This window comes from Ziziphus jujuba, chromosome 9 (assembly GCF_031755915.1).
Source record: "Ziziphus jujuba cultivar Dongzao chromosome 9, ASM3175591v1".
NCBI classification, from domain to species: domain Eukaryota; kingdom Viridiplantae; phylum Streptophyta; class Magnoliopsida; order Rosales; family Rhamnaceae; genus Ziziphus; species Ziziphus jujuba.
In genome coordinates this window covers 13,841,209-13,858,167 of record NC_083387.1, presented here as the reverse complement: position 1 = coordinate 13,858,167, position 16,959 = coordinate 13,841,209, and the positions used below count along the sequence as shown (strand labels likewise).

The window sequence follows — 16,959 nt, the reverse complement described above, 5'->3', positions numbered from 1 at the left end:
TATAAAACAATGCAATTATTATTTTTTAGTCTCTCAATATAAAACAAAGAACATAAATATCACTAAGGTATTTATGGCACTAATGGTACCCATACACGGGTCAAGGACAGTCAATAAAATCACCACAATCTAATGTATTAAATTAAATCACCAATAGAGCAACTCAAAACTCGCAATTTGTGGTATTCAATCAAGTTCCACTATCATTCCAAGTGTCTTATAAGGTGACTAAAACCACCAACAGGGTAGCCTAATCACTTGTATAGACCCTAGTTCACAAGTGAGAAAGTAAATATATTGGCAATTTCATGAAATAAATAAATACCAAAATATCGTATCCACTATGGCAATATTATATTGCCACCTATAAACTAAATAAAATTAGATCCTATGATAGGTAAGAATTTAAAATTCCATTCACTATGTCAACATATATTCCATTGGTATGCTTAATATAGACAAAATAAGTCTCATAACAGGCGAGTACCTAATATTCTATACTACTATACCAATTAGACATAAAGCCTCTTTAGGAAAAGCCAAACATATTCAATTTTAACCATGGATATATTTTTTTTAAAACAAAAAATAAATTTGGGAATGGAAATTTATATATATACACACACACACACATATATATATATATATATATATATATATATATAAAGAAGTAAAATTAAATAAATAAATAACAATAAATAAATAATCCAAAAAAATTTATAATTTTTTTTTAAAAAAAATTTTGGTGATGACGTCAACATATTGAAATCATCATGCTGATGTCAGTGCACTAACATCAACATCAACTTGCGATAAATTGTTTGACGTCATGCTGACATCAATATGATGACATCAATACAAATTAAATAATATCCAAATACTATAAAATCCATGTATGGTACACATAATAAATTTCACTAAAATAAATTAATTAATGGTAGAACCACCAACCTCTAAAAATAGCCATTGATAATCTTGATCTACGATCTGCAAAATAGAAAATAAGTGATAGTAGTATCTAAAATGGATACACTACTCTCCAACCTTCTCTCTTACAGATTAGTGATGATTTCTCTAAACCCTAAAGAAACATACTGCGTTTATATTTCTCTTATTTGCCCCATCAATAAAGCCACAACCTTTTAAAGACTGAAGTTATATGCAAGTCACATGACTTATCCATTATTTTTACCCCACCAATATAACAAATTTAATAATATATATAATAATAATAATAATACATTATGTATAACCTAAATGGGCCTTTAAAAAGAGCTGGTCTTCTAATCCAATAGGCTAACAGGAGTATTATAAAGAGTATGTATCCAGGGGCTTCACTGTATAAGTCAGTAAATAAGTTAGTCCATTAATGACACAAAAAGCTATGTAAGTGAGTTATTGATTATGAAAAATCCACGCAATATGTAAATCTATATGTGTGTATATATATATATATATGTATCCAACATGAAATCCATGTCATCATCATTCATTTTTCTCTTCCACCTTCTCTGTTTTCTTCGATTCATGTATAATGCCAATTGTCAACCACACCAACTGCATCGTTGTCAATCAATGACATTTTTTGCCAACCTTTGTTTTCATGAGACAATTATTCTCAGTTATACCTTTTTCCATTGACTTGAGACAAAAGAAACTCAAGTGTTGCTTTCATTGATTCCTCAACTGGCTCCAAAATATGATAGAATCTTCTTCAAATCATCCATTGTTGGGTTTGTGTCATCTCCCAACACTTCAAGTAAAGTCCTGTTTGATATAATTTTTGAGAAGCTATTTTTTTACTTTTAATGCGAAGAACTTGCTTTTTTAGTATTTGAATAAATTTTAAAAAGTTTTTTAAGCCTTCGCTTTTAACCAAAGTTAATAAAAAATATCTTCTTAGGAAGCAATTCTAGAGAAGCATAAAAAGAGGCAAAATTATGTGAAACAAGGCCTAAATATATAATTATCACCTTCATCTTTGGCTTCATGAAAGCAATGGTAGAGAATTTGACAAACAAAGAAATAATTTAGAGATAAATTAATAACGATCCAAAAAGGAAATAAATGTCTTAAGTGCACCTAGCTTTCCACGCGAAACATAGTATTGCAAATTGGATGATACTATTCAAATTAAGAAATCTAATAACCGTACTCCATTTTTAATTACATTTTTATATTTAAAAAATATCCTTTAATAAAATGCTGCAAATACCCTTAAGCGCATAAATAGAAAAAATATATTTTACTTACCCTATATTGGAGTTTTATGAAAAATAATAAGCCCTAACAATATAATAGTTTTCTTCCATATATACCAATAGTGCATTCCAAAATTTGTACTTACATATAGTTAATTGCTCAAAAACACTTCATTGGCCAAGAATTCTCATGCTTAGTTTGCTCTATGATGAACAAATAGTGAAAATTTAGGTGTTTCTACCTTTGGATCTAACATAGTTATATGCAGAGCATTATGTTCCTTCAGGTTGTCCTAAAAAGTTGGGAAAAAGAAGCCATATTCATTGGTAAAAAATTATAAATGTATCAAAGTGATAATTTTTAAAAAATGTGAGGTGTAAGTTTAGTTAGGGAAAAACTGAGGGAGGCTAAATGAATTGGTGTATAGGGTTAAAATCCCTATTTTTTATACTTTCATAAATTTTTTTTTTAATATTGAAAAAAATTTCATTTAAACCCATCCATTTAGTTTTGTTCTAACTACGCTTTGACCTTCCAATTTAGAGAAATCATTAATAACCTCTCATTTATCAGTTTTTTACCACTTAATTTTAATAGTTAAAGGTTATTATTGTATTTTCATAATATTGTTCAATAAATGAATATTGCTGATTTTAATCTCTTTTTGATTTTTAATTATTTAAGTTAACTTGTTAAAACTGACGTATAAATTTATTTTCATAGCTATAAAAAATTGAAAAAGAGATTAATGACATTTTTTCGTAAAACATAACATCTCAATGTAATTATTGTAGTAAGGCATTCCAAGTTGCAAAATTGCTACAAAGTAGATAAAACATGATTAAAAGACAAAAATATAAAGAAATTTGAAATTTATAAACCAAAATACAAAAAAAAAAAAAAAAGAGAAGAAAAGAAATTTAGAATCAAAGTGTAAAATCTTAATAATCAAGAGGCATAAGTGCTAAGATCCTATTTTTTTAATGCTATTATAATTTTTATGTTTTCATTAATTTTGATTACATTGTAATTATATATAAATTTAAACTATAAAATATATTTAACCAAGTCATTCATATTGTTATTAATTAAATACATATAAGCTAAATTGTGATTATACATTTATGTACACAATTATATATAATGGTTAATACTTGGTAACAAGGTTCAAAATATCGATGTCAACGGAAATATCGAGAGTTCAAAATACGAAAATTTCCATGGAAATATCGGAAAATATTGAATATCGATAAAAAATTATAAAAAACGATGGAAATTTGTTTTAAAAGATGGAAATTTTTATTGAAACTTTAGAATTAGCTTATTTAATCCATCAATTATCAAATTGATTATAAAACTTACTAAAATATTGAATGGATGTTATGTTCTTCTTAGTGAATTGATTTATAATGAGTAATTAAATATTAATAACCATAGATGAATTATTATTAATAAAAATATATCAAAAAATACATATATGATAAAATTATTTATTAACTAAAATATATAAAACGATTATTACAATTATATTGTAGTTCATAAATGTCATCTTAATATCACATAAAACTTCTGGGTGGTTGAAAATCATCGGTTTCTTCCTCATTTTGATTTTGAGATGTGAAATGTGAGAAGTAGTTATGAAAAGATGTATCTCCATGATAGTTTTGCATATAATTATTAATATGCCAAACATATGGATCTTGCATTATTGGTTGACTATGTGCATAACTACTACTCTCTGATGGTTGAGTTTAAGATGGTACCCATGAGTTGCTACTTGATGACATTCCATAATTATTCATTGAATAAGGGTTATGAAAATGACTTCCAACCCTCATAGATCCAAAATTCATAGAAATTGAATCCTCTTGTTGTTGTGACATCTCCATCATAGATTTCTCTTTACGTGTATAATCTTTTCCAACAGCACCGAATCCTTGACCTGCATCTCTACTCCCATGATCTTCATCCTGTGTTGCATGTGTGTAATATTGTTCACCAGTAAATGGGACTTTTTGAACATTTATCCCTTCTTTTTCAGCTTGTTGAGCAATTTTTGGATCAGGATTCCTCTCATGATCATCTAAATGAACATCTCTAATCCATTGGTATATTTGGTTGCCCTCTTCATCATCATCTTCCATTATAGTTTCAAATATTATTGTTGGATCCAAGTCTTGATGATTTTCTTCTTCAACTTCCATATCCCTCAACTTGAGTTTCATATTATAATAACAATAGACTAGTTTTTCAATTCTACTATATGCTAGTCTATTTCTTTGTTTTGTATGTATTAGTGCAAAAGTGCTCCAATTTCTTTCACAGGCAGAGGATGATGTTGTTTGTGACAAAACTTTCAATGCCAATTTTCTTACTGTAGGTGCACTATCACTGTTACAAAATAATTATTATATGATTACATATTTGTACTATTACGTCAATTGATATTCACATACTACAATATTTAAACTTACCAGGAGACTTCTCTTTTCTCGGAGCAATTGTTGTTGGTCTTGCAAATCCTTTCCTTGCATCCTTGAAGTATGTAAGCTGTAAAATAAAATAAAATAAAGTTATAAACCCTTAAAGTATATTATGTTAATAAATTATCATCATTATACCTCCTTTCCAAACTGGCTAATTGCGGCTGATTTAGGATCCAATGTAGCATAGACATCGTGTACAGCCTTTATAAGATTAGAATCTTCTCCAACCCCAGGTCTATATTGATATTGAGGATTTAAATAATAAGCTATATAAAGGGGAAAAAATATATATTTTTGTTTAATTAGAGATAAATAATGAAAGACATAAAGTATTTTACATTAACGAAAAAATAAAAGTCTAACATATTTTATATAAATTGACTATGAGCTCATACCTGCTGCATGTAATGGATGCTTTAAGGTTTTATCCCACCTATTAGTGATAATCTTTAATATCCACTTTGCACCATGCATTTTGTCAAGTTCCTCTTTAACAATTTGCATCAACTCATACACTGCTCCCATTGTTGGTTAAACCTCGGTGTCAACAATACATAAAAACTTATATAAAGGCTCAAATAATTGACACACCTTATGTGCTTGATCCTAAAAAGTATGATTAAGTACTATATTTTCCACTGTTTGGCCTTCTTTTGAAGCACTATAATTATGATTAGTCCAATCAGTAGATGTGAATAGTTGCTTAAGTCCTGCTTTCTTTTTAACCAAGCTATCAAGTGCAAGATAGTTTGTGGCAAATCGTGTAAGTCCCAGACGAATGATGTCACCTTTGCAAGTTTCACGCATCTTTGCTAGCAACCAATTATGATTGTAGATGTAAGTTGTGATTGCTCTAACCTGCTTGATGACAATAGCCACATTCTCATTCTTCCCAATATCTTCAAACATGAGATCAATGCAATGTGCTGCACATGGAGTCCAGTACAAATTGTAATCTCCCATCAATTTCTTCCCAGCTTTAACAAATGTAGAGCCATTATCTGTTACAACTTGTACCACATTTTTCTTCCCAACTTTCAGAATTATTTTCTTCAATTGCTCATATATGTATTTATGATCCTTTATTTGATTTGAAGCATCAATAGATTTTAGAAAAACTGTGCTTTCTTTTGAGTAAACCATGAAATTAATAATAGACATCCTGGTAGGACCATTCCATCCATCACACATGATTGTACAACCATAGGTTTCCCACTTCGCTTTCATTTTGTTTACATGGTCTTTTATCTCCTCATACTCCATATCCAAATATTTTGTGTTGATCTCATAAAGGGTTGGAGGTTCTATACCTGGCCCTGCTTGTTGGCATCCTGCTACCAAATTCTTGAAATGATGGGATGATGCTTTATTTGCTGGTAAATTTTCATAAATAAAAAATTTACTTATTATTCTTCCCATACCTTCTCTTATTTTTCCTCCAAAAAATTTTTTTTTTTTATATTTTTGCTTTGTTTGAGATGACTTGTATAAGCTTGGTGCAACAAATCTTGATTGTGGATCTTTAAGATTCTGTGTTCGTTGTACTGCAGGTTTAGCACGACTGCTAGATTCGCCTCCTTCAATTTGATATCGAACTTTGTGGAGATGACTTCTTTGCCACTCTGATTGTTTAGAAGTACGAATTGCCTCTCGATAATCATTTTTCTCATATAGATCCATCCCAGGTGGATATGCTATGTCATCATCATCCTCATCATTCACATCATATGTTTCAGCATGCATTTGTCCTCGTAAATCTGCACGAATCTCTTCCATTCTATTTGCTTTTTTGATCTTACGTTGTTGTTTTCCTTTTAACAAATCTATTATGAATTTTTTAACTTCAGGGGGCACTTGACCACAAGGTTGTACATTGTGTGAAGGATCAATACCACTAAGGTGGTATTTTAATCGTGTTATTTCACCACTCTTCATCACTCGATTATAATATTTGCATATTGTTCCACTTTTATTACCTTCAATTGGAAAACCATGTTCCCATATAGGATCACGTTTGCTTTCTCCATTAGCCATTATCCTATAATAATAATAATAAGAGTAACAGTAATAGTAACAATTACAATTTTAATATTTGTCTGTGAATATATATATATATATTTGAATTTTTGATCGGATTGGATAGAGATATTTGATTAAAATATTTTCTTATAACTATGAAAAATAATTTAGTATAACAAAAAAATCAAAATCTTTGAAATTAAGTAATTCGTTTTTAATGAATGTACCTGGTACGAAAATGATTCCTTACAGATCTCCAATGCCTTGAGTATAGATGTTTACAATTGTAAAAGGGACAAAACACTACATAAAGAAATAACCAATATTTTCAAAGCAAAAAAAGAAATAACCAATATATTTAGGCAAATTTAATATAATTTAACAATGTATGTTCTAGCCGACATATATATATGTATAAGATTTATTTTCTAATCAAGTTTTTATTTATTGTTTATAAGTTTTAACATATTATATTATGAAGTTTTGCTTATGTAGAAGACAACATGAAAAAATTAAATGACAAAGTGGGTTTTTTAAGTTATGCTTTTTATCCAATAAGAAAAAACAATTATATTTTCAATCACACATCATACATTAAGTTTAAGGTATATATTAAATTTGGGTTTGTAAATCTAATCATTTATGATTACTACATATAAATATATATATATATATATAGATATATATATATATATCTATACATATATACATGTTGCATTTTCACCATATATATAGAGATAGATACATATGTTAATATATAATTAATAGATATATATGTTAATATATAATTAATTAGCTTACAATTAATAATTCAAATAACAATAATACAAGTGAATTAAAGAATTTAGATCTTAAAGTATAAAAGTAAATATAAACCTCTTTTTTTTTAAGATAAAGAAACTAACCTGTAAAAAGGATATCCAAAAAAGTTGTATGAAAGAACTTGAAATTTTGTGAGAATCGAAAATATGTATAAGAAAAAATATTAAGAACAAACCATCAAACTTGCTTTTAAATAAAATAATAATGTGAAATTTTTTTTCCATGGAATATTTTATAATCAAAAGCACACTCATGACTCATAAAGAATATGTATTGGCTATGGTAAAATATAAAAGACACGTGAAATTATGCAAAGACAAGAGAGTGGACAACCAAGTGTAGTATATAGAGACAAAAAAGTGCCCAAGCGATGGTCAAACACACATTTATGAAGAATATTTTTTAATTTCAAAACTATATAATGATGTACTAATATAAAAGACACGTGAAATTATGCAAAGACAAAAGAGCGAATAAGCAAGTGTAATATATAGAGACAAGAAAGTGTCCAAGCAATGGTCAAACACACATTTATGAAGAATATTTTTTTAATTTCAAAACTATATAATGATGTACTAATATAAAAGACACGTGAAATTACGCAAAAACAAAAAAATGGACAAGCAAGTGTAATATATAAAGACAAGAAAGTGCCCAAGCAATGGTCAAACACACATTTATGAAGAATATTTTTTAATTTCAAAGATCTATAATAATGTACTAAGCTTCTCTAGCATAAAAATATTTTTTCTCTAGCATAAAAATATTTTTTCAAAACTATATAATAATGTACTAAGATTCTCTAACAAAAAAAATAATTTTTTAATTTTAAAATTATATAATACTATTGTAAGATACTCCATGGTATAAGAAATTCATGGAGAGTATTTGGTTGATTGATATAATTGAATGATATATTGTCTTCTTCTTAAAATAAAATGAAAAATAAAATTTATGAATTTTTTAGAAAATTATGAATTGTCTTCTTCAATAATATTTATGAATTTTTTAAAAAAAAAAATTTCATAAATATTTTTAAAATTTTCATGAAAATTATAAATTTTTTAACCAAATGATTAATGAATTTATGTAGATATTTTATGTATTATGGAAATTTTATCAATTTTCATATCGAATCTAAATTTTATATTAATCATTTCAAAAAATGAAAATATCAAAAAAATTTTTAACAAATACCGGATATTTAAAATCTTGCTTGGTAATGATATTTAAAGCATTTTTCAAATCGCAAAGAAGTGTATATATATATATTAAATTTTTATTAATTGGAATACGATAGATATCTGATGTGGCAGGATGAAGGATCAGGATTTGCAATCAGAATACACGTGGCTTGGACCGCCCTTGGGCCCACCAAAAAGATTGATCGAGTGGTACTGATGATATCGCACTCGCACGTTACAAGACGCAGCAGCCCTAGCTGCTAGTTCTGTGCCTGAACTCTCACTTGTTTGCCCTCGCTGCTGAACAAAGGCGAAGAAGAAGACGAAGAGCAACTCCAATGTCGCGTCGGGAGGATCGTGATTCTGACTCTAAACGACACCGTTCGAGATTCGATAGGGAACCCAGGTACTTCTAATCTCTTATATGCGTCTGAGTTCTACCAATTTGAGAATATCGGATTTGGGAATTTTAAAAAAAAAAAAAAAAAAATTAGGTTTTCTGGAATTTTTACTCGATGTTTATGAGTTTATGCTAGTTTTTGTGGTTGTTGAACTACAATTTCAGGAAAATCCATGTTTATGTGCGTGTATAATTTAGTTTATACTTAATCAGACACTGAAATGTTTTCTGTTCAATTTATTGAATTTAGACAGAGGGATTCTCTCTTCTTTTTTTTTTCTTTTTTTTTTTCCCTTTTTAGTGGTTAGTTCATTATATGAAGATTCATGCACATATTTCAAGTCTTCGTCTAACTATGTTCTCTATAATATGCATTTTTCTAACTGATTTCACTGGTTCTTCACCCAATTAAGCTATTGAAGATTTGTTTTTGAGTAGTTATTTGTAATAATCTGTTGAGCTTCAACAAAACTCCATCAATCAATTCAACTTCTTCAGTATATTGGTGCTGTTTAAAATTTATCGTTTTAGAAACATGGACATTTTGAGAAAACTGTACTTTTAGAAGGGCTACTACCTATCTTTCATTATTTTCTTCTTCTCTATGAAGTTTATCCATCTGTTTAAAAATTTAAAATATTATACTCTTATGGTGTTTCCATCTGAGAAAGCTGGCATTGTTACTTGATCTTTAATTTTATTTATGCGTATACAAATTTACCATGTGTCAGATTTCATGCTTTTTGTGCTTGTTAAAAATAAAGAGTACGTTATAAATGGAAAATAAGAGAAGCCCAAGAGGGATTAGTTTTGTGTTTATTCACGTTGTAAAATAAGAGTTTTCAAGTTTTACATTTGATTCCAATGATAACATGGCTTGAATTTCTCACTGGTTGATTTTAGTCCTAAGCGGTCTAGGAGGGATGGAAAACCAGCACCAGAGAGGTTACCTAGCAATTCTAATTTGGATTTCAGAAACCACACAGATCAGGATCAAAAGCATCGCCGCCAACTGCAAGATGGATTGCCTCTTGGCTCCTCGTTAACGTCTGATGCTAGACTAGATAAAGGGGCTGTAACCAAGGAACCTGACAGGAAATCTAATGGACTTGAAGAAGGAACAAAGCATTCGTCTAATCCAACTGAAGTGCCACGATCACGATCTTATTTTCAGGTGTTCTGAAAATTTATGAATCGAATTAACTTATTAATCTTTTGCTTGCAAACTGATGAACTAATCTATGGACTTCATATTGTCTCTAGAATCCTTAGTTCTTTACCATGTTACTTGGACTTTTCGCTTTATCGCACAATTCCCATGTCCATGTGTCTGACACTGATGAGGTATGGCTATTGGACATTCCAAATATGTGGAAAAGCTTTGAAAAACAGACTGATCCAACATTTGGACACATACCCACATCTGACACTCACACCCAAGTCCAATCAACATACATTCTTTAGCATTCTGGTTCCTCATGCGGATTTACTATTTACTATCTATCACCAATTGCTTAGGGCTACAGATTTTTCTGCTCTTTCTAGAATGTTAGTGATGCTATTACAAGCTCATTAGCATAGATACTTAGCTGATGATGATTGATGCTTTCTGGATGTCTCTATTTGAGAGTTGCTTATGTAGGTAGTTTGTGTTTACCTCATATGTACTGCCAGTGTCCCGTCCATTTATTTTCAAGTGCAGCCTGTCATCTTGGTGAACAGTTTTTTGATACTCTTAAATTGTACTCATCTTGATCTCTTGTTAAGATTATTAGTCTGCTACTCTTTACTTTTATACGATCGTAGTTTCGTGGATATAAGACATAAAATAGGTATTCAGTATAGAAGAGAAATGTAATACCGTTTTGTTTCTTAATAGAAAAATAGGGTAGATCACGTTAACCTCTCTGTTTCTTTGTATGTTTTGCAACATGCCTCTATACTTCCTAAATCTATGGAAGGCTCCCATTGAATTTGATTTTAGTTGCAATCTCATTCCTTTTCATATGTTTAATTTACGTGTCAAAATTTCAAGAAGTGTGTAGAAGGAAGCACAGTGCAGCAAAAAAATTGAAAATTTATGGAGAGATATTTTAATTTCTAAAAATACAAAGATGTATATGAAAAACTTGCAAAAAGAAGGTAATTTGTTTTGTTACGCATGGAAGAAAGATAGACTTGTTTTGCTACTCATGGAAAGGTAGACATAAAGAAAACTATAGTTAGCTTGTTGATTAAAAGCAGGATATGTTGTAGCAGATGTAGAAAATTAAAATAGAGTTAACTTGTTGATTAGAAGCAGGATATGTTGTAGCAGATGTAGAAAATTTGTAATATCTTTCTTTTAGAAGAACATGCATTTACAGCTACTTCAGTATGGATTTTAACCAGATGCATGGACATAAAATATTAAGGGAGACAATAGGAATTAGAATTTTATTGAGCACATGTCAGTCAAAATCATGTTTTATGCTTCATTTCCGGGTTGGCTTGCAAACTTTGCTCTCATCCAGATTGAAAAATTGCTCAACTAGAAAGAGTATTTTGAGTTAAATTTCTTCTTTCCTATTCATTCTATGCCAATCTTTCTAGAACTGACGTATGGGGATTGTTGTTCAGCCCCGTGCCTTCAAGTGCCTTTGTGTATATAACAATCTTTAGGCTTGCCTGCGCATGTCTTTAACAGCACGATGAGCGTGGTAATGCCGGGCAAGTTGGTCGAAGCTCTGGTTGGGGTGCAGCCAGTGGTGAGATTCCTATCTTTTCTGATCAGTGACCAATTTTTATTGACTGCTGATTTTACAATTAAAAATAAGAAGGTTTTCTATTTTCTTTTGACTTTCTGATAATCTTTGATTATTTTTCTTTTTCTAGTGGAAATTTAAGTTTTACTGTTTCTTATTATTTAATTTTCTTGTTGGGTTTTAGAACGTGGATGGTGGAGGGATTCAAGGGATCAGCATAAAGAAAGGACAGAAAATAAGGCAGGAACTAATGATACATGGCAACAAGATGAGAGAGCCAAGGGAGATGAAAAAGACAGCTGGAACCATGGTGGGTTCTTTGAAATGGAGGCTGATCCACCTCCTGCAAGGAAAAGACCTGCATTTAGAGAGAAGAAGATTCAAGCCCACTCTGGAAGTGCTGATAAAGCATCTGCTGATACTGTAAAGTCGAGCTATCTGGACCTCCCTTCAGAAAGTGGAAAAAGGGAGGAAAGAGGTTACAGTGGCCGCCATTTGGATAGTTCAGAGAAGCCATTTTCAGGAGACAAAGCAGCACCATATAGGAGAGAAACACAGAGAACTGGTTTTCTTTCAAGAGAAAGATATGGTGGTGGCGGTGATGGAAATTATAAGGGAAGAGATAGATACAGTGGGGGGAGGCGTGGGTATTGCAGTAATGGTACTCAGGTCGAGAAATGGAAACATGATCTATATCACGAGGCTAATAGAAGTCCAACCCCAAAAAATGAAGAGGACCAAATTGCTAAGGTGGAGGCACTCCTGGGTTCATAGGAATGCAGTTGCTTGGTAATGCACAGTTGTTTTTGTTATCTTCATATGCGATGCCCCTTGTCATTAAGAGCTCTTTTGGAAATTGTATGTGTTTATAACATTAAGATAATCATGGCGTGTTAGTAGAAGGTACTTTTATTGGTTTTGTTTGATTTGAATGGCCATAAATATCATACTCGCAGGTGGGGAGTTGGTCGTTTAAATGCTGATTATGAATTTTGTTGAAGTTACTGTGATATTTTCCATTGCTTCTAGACTTCCTTTTTATGATGCAAAAATCCATACAGTGCAATACGTTATAGAAGGCTTTATGAAAAGTTTGTTTGTTTGTCTTTTTTCTTTATTTTTTATTTTTTTAATATTAGTTTTGAAATAAAAATATTGCATGCTCTCATTAATAGAAGCAGTTAATGGTAATCTCTGGTTAATTTGACACTGAGGCGTTAAACATGATTTCTTATTTTCTAAAATTAGTTTTGCGACCTACTGAGTATTTGCTTTGAATAAGAAGACAGATATATTTGTTTTACATTTTTACGCCGAAAGAAAACATGAAAAATTGAAGGGAAAAATATGTATTTTCCTAATATATTTGTCTTACATTCTTACGCCAAAAGAAAACATGAAAAATTGAAAGGAAAAATATGTATTTTACTAATATATCCTTTTTTTATAGTTTACTAATATTTTTCAATGGTTTAGTGGACGAGTATGATGCAGAATGGGAATGGTATTTTAATGTGACTATTATTATATTTTATTTGTTTCGATTTATTATTTCAGGATTTTATAATTTAAGATTCCATTTACGGTTTTAGAAAATTTATTGGATTACGTTTTGGTTTTCTAATCCGGATTTTATAATTTGGGTTTATTTCCAATTAGAATTATTATTAAATTATAAATAGGCACCTTGTAGGCCAAGATAGATTATAGATTTCACTTTTCTTGTGTGGTTTGCGATCTCTAGTTCTCTCTTTGTTGGTCTCTAATTGCTTTGCAAAGATGAAGGTGCTGGCCGCATATATGCTTGCGGTGTTGGGAGGGAACACCAACCCAACAGCCGATGATTTGAAGAAGATTCTGTCATCGGTCGGAGCTGAGGTTGATGAAAACAAGATCGTGTTTCTTTTGTCTCAAGTCGATGGAAAGGATTTTACTGAGCTGATTGCCTCTGGAAGAGAAAAGTTGGTGTCAATGTCGTCGTCGTTTGGTGGTGCTGCAGTTGCTGTGGCTGCAACGGTAGGGGGCGAGAATGGCGCTGCTGCAGCCAATGAGCAGGAGAGAGAGGAGAAGGTCGGAGAAAGAGAGGAGTCCGACGACGATGATTTTAATTTCACCCTCTTCGACTAAAAGATTTTGGACGTTAATTATTATTCTTATTATTATTATATTGATATATATATATATATATATATATAGTTTGTGTCTAGGTTGATTTGGTTTTAGATGTGAAACTGTGAGATGTTTGATGTTTTAATTATAATTCATCTATGTTTTTCAGTACCTAATGGTTAATTTCAGTAGCTTTCAGTTTTTATTAATGTATGGTTGAGTTAATAGTTTATATATTGTGGGAATAACTAAAGCAGATTGTTAGAATATATGCGAATATAAGCTATTCTCTACCAGCTCTTTTCCATTTGATAATATTTCTGTGAAAAAAAAATAATAATAATAAAATAAAAATTTTATGATTTGAGGCTTTTATCTTCAAACAAGTAATCGGTTGAGCACGATAACAAGGTATGATATGGTTTTCCCTTTGCATGTATAATTAGCATCGTTTCATTACACTATTATTACAGTGTTGATAAGAGAAATTTTAAACTCACTGAAAGAAATTTTAGGGACTCTAGAATCATATCTAACCTCTAAGAAGACCAAGGATAAGTCGTTGTTTATTATTACTAATTTACTAGTATTATTGTCCCTTTGGGATAGCCAGAATGTGGATTTTATCAAGTCACCAATTATCAATGCTGATCTTAGTTTTTTATTTTTATTCATTAACTTTGTTTGTTTATTTATTTATTGAAAAAAAATGATACCTAAAACATCTTTGAAAATTAAATCAAAAAACCAATTTGGGATCTGTTCCATCCAAATAACAGATATATAAACACAACAAAACTTTGGCTTACAAGATGATTTTAATTAAAATGTTAATTACACTTGATATCTTTGTCTTTCAAAATTTTATGCTTATATTCTCAATTTTTAAAAATAGCAATTTAAATTTTTAATTTTTCAATTTATTACATATTAGTTTAGTTTCCAATTTGATAAATGAATGGTAATAATTCAATTTATCCGATTATCAAATTGAAAATTGAATTAATCAGCAACAAATTGAAAAACTAATAATCTAAATTACTATTTTTAAAAATTAAGAACTTAAATTGTACAATTGATCTATAATTAAAAATACTATTTTATTCTTGTACTGATAAGCGTGTTATTGTTTGTTACTTCATTAGTCTATCATGGCAGCTTGTTTGATCGCATACTCAAAAGTGGGTAGTTAGAAAGTCCAGAATGCATGATATCACACTCATTAGATGGGTAAAATTGCGTCTTACATGCAAATTATAGGAATTTGTTTGTTTGTCTATTTGCGCTTTTATATTTTTATTTTTTTGATAAATAAAATTGTTGGAGATTACTTTTCTATAATTATTGTTGTAATTACATAGTGATTGTTGTAAACTTTTCATTTTAGTGACAAATTTATTTTATTGTTATCTCCACCTTTTTGCATTTGCAATTATTTTTGTTGATTAATCCTATATATTTAATTTAAATCTTAACTCTTACGATTTATTTTTGTTTATTAATCCTATAAAAATACACATTATTTTATTTGATTAATCCTATCAAGTTCAAAGTTTTTTTTTTTTTTTTTTTTTCAAAAGAGTCCTGTTAGTCCCGCTTTGTTACAAGCCCTCGCTACAAGTCTCAGCAAAAGAATTATCTAAACTAAGTTTAAATAAATATTTATTTGATTCTCCAATCAATCTGGCACTACGTAACACGTATTACCTATTAAAATTTCCCTATGATTTGAACTTCTAATATATATTAGGAGAATTTATAATTTTACATATTTTATTCCCAGTTTCAATTATTACTATGTTAAGGTTTTGTTGATATAAATATAATTATCTGATAATCCTAGTGAACCCAAGACAGACTGATAAGAGTACAAGATATTTTAGTAGTTAGATAGCGTTCAATCCGGTATTCTTCCTAGTTCTCTCTGTGTTTTGGTCGACAATAAGGCAAAAAATCAAGACGTCCATTTTTCTTTTTTAAATTTATTGACAACAAGAGTTTTTTTTTTTTTTTTTTTAAAGTAAAAAAAGAAAAAAAGAAAAGTAAACAAAGATATGTATAAATCGCTAAAATAAATGACTTCTTATTTATTTCTAGTTGATTAAGTCGGTGTTTGTATTCATTAGACTATTATTACTTCACTCTATCATCGCAACTTGTTTGAATGCGTGATATTGATAGTCACAAGTGGTAGTTGGAAGTTACAGAATGCATGACATGAACGCATATAGTTGGATAGATTTTCTCCTTCCATGCAAAATATAGGAGCTTAATTTGTTATAATTATTGACCTTTTCACTTAGAGAGGAGAAGTTCTCCTTACAATGCAGAAGGTAAAAAAAGAAAAAAAAATCATACAAACAAACAAACTAAATAAATGTGTGCTTTTATTAGATAGAAGCAGTTAAGATTAATATGATAACATCATCTAGGCATTCATTATACCTGTTAGATATGATTAGTTATCCATTTTTGAATTATATTATTATGTTAACCAATTAAATAGTAAAACATGTGTTTATTTCTGGATTATATTAATATGTTAGTCAATCAAATAATAATACGTATATTGTTGATAGATATGTTGGTAGAATATATTATGTCTGTAGCATTGCTCAAGTAGTTAATGTACTAAATATAAAATTACATAGAAAAGTATATGCATATATATTCTATTAACTACATGAGACTTAAATAATGCTATAGGCACCATTTGTTACAAGAACCATCTAATCTACTAACATATCGACCAAAGATATATAGAACTAACTAATCTATTAGCATACCTATGAAGGGTATATATATTATCATTTGGTTGGTTATCCATTCCATGATTGTATTAATATGTCGCAGTGCATTAACTGCTTGAGATTTAAGTAACGTTACAGGTACCATCTGCGACAAACACCATCTAATCTACCAATATATCTACCAAGAATATACAAATACCATATAATCTATTAACATATCTACGAAAGGTATACATGTTATTA

General features: G+C 29.6%; 3 protein-coding genes across 4 annotated transcripts; 2 read left to right on the top strand and 1 right to left on the bottom strand.

Moving 5' to 3' along the window:
- Positions 1-5,294: 5,294 nt before the first annotated feature.
- On the bottom strand, positions 5,295-6,722 carry LOC132799394 (uncharacterized). Its single transcript, XM_060811200.1, has 2 exons — positions 6,329-6,722; positions 5,295-6,061 (listed from the first exon to the last, which is right to left on the bottom strand). Exons 1-2 carry the CDS (start codon positions 6,720-6,722, stop codon positions 5,295-5,297), a joined length of 1,161 nt encoding a protein of 386 aa, XP_060667183.1.
- A 2,232-nt stretch (positions 6,723-8,954) lies between these two features.
- LOC107434636 (uncharacterized) lies at positions 8,955-12,974 on the top strand. 2 transcript variants are annotated; one of them, XM_016046120.4, is made up of 4 exons: positions 8,955-9,119; positions 10,089-10,287; positions 11,800-11,860; positions 12,042-12,974. In XM_016046120.4, the coding sequence occupies exons 1-4, from the start codon at positions 9,052-9,054 to the stop codon at positions 12,629-12,631; spliced, it is 918 nt and encodes a 305-aa protein (XP_015901606.3). In that variant the 5' UTR covers positions 8,955-9,051; the 3' UTR covers positions 12,632-12,974. The 2 variants fall into 2 exon arrangements, with proteins under 2 accessions (XP_015901606.3, XP_015901605.3); XM_016046119.4 differs by having other exon boundaries at positions 8,957-9,119; positions 10,017-10,287.
- Positions 12,975-13,123: 149 nt separating this feature from the next.
- On the top strand, positions 13,124-14,233 carry LOC107434642 (large ribosomal subunit protein P2B). Its single transcript, XM_025067573.3, has one exon. The coding sequence runs from the start codon at positions 13,637-13,639 to the stop codon at positions 13,982-13,984; it is 348 nt and encodes a 115-aa protein (XP_024923341.3). The 5' UTR covers positions 13,124-13,636; the 3' UTR covers positions 13,985-14,233.
- Positions 14,234-16,959: the final 2,726 nt, after the last annotated feature.

What these genes read in the sequence shown, in the direction of transcription:
- LOC107434642 (XM_025067573.3), top strand. Translation starts at nt 13,637, where the DNA reads ATGAAGGTGCTGGCCGCATATATGCTTGCGGTGTTGGGAGGGAACACC.
- LOC107434636 (XM_016046119.4), top strand. Translation starts at nt 9,052, where the DNA reads ATGTCGCGTCGGGAGGATCGTGATTCTGACTCTAAACGACACCGTTCG. An exon ending in AGATTCGATAGGGAACCCAG is followed by an intron (nt 9,120 to 10,016) that starts GTACTTCTAATC and finishes GGTTGATTTTAG; the next exon opens with TCCTAAGCGGTCTAGGAGGG. An exon ending in GATCACGATCTTATTTTCAG is followed by an intron (nt 10,288 to 11,799) that starts GTGTTCTGAAAA and finishes TGTCTTTAACAG; the next exon opens with CACGATGAGCGTGGTAATGC.
- LOC132799394 (XM_060811200.1), bottom strand. Translation starts at nt 6,722, where the DNA reads ATGGCTAATGGAGAAAGCAAACGTGATCCTATATGGGAACATGGTTTT. An exon ending in TGATTATCGAGAGGCAATTC is followed by an intron (nt 6,062 to 6,328) that starts GTACTTCTAAAC and finishes AAAATTTACCAG; the next exon opens with CAAATAAAGCATCATCCCAT.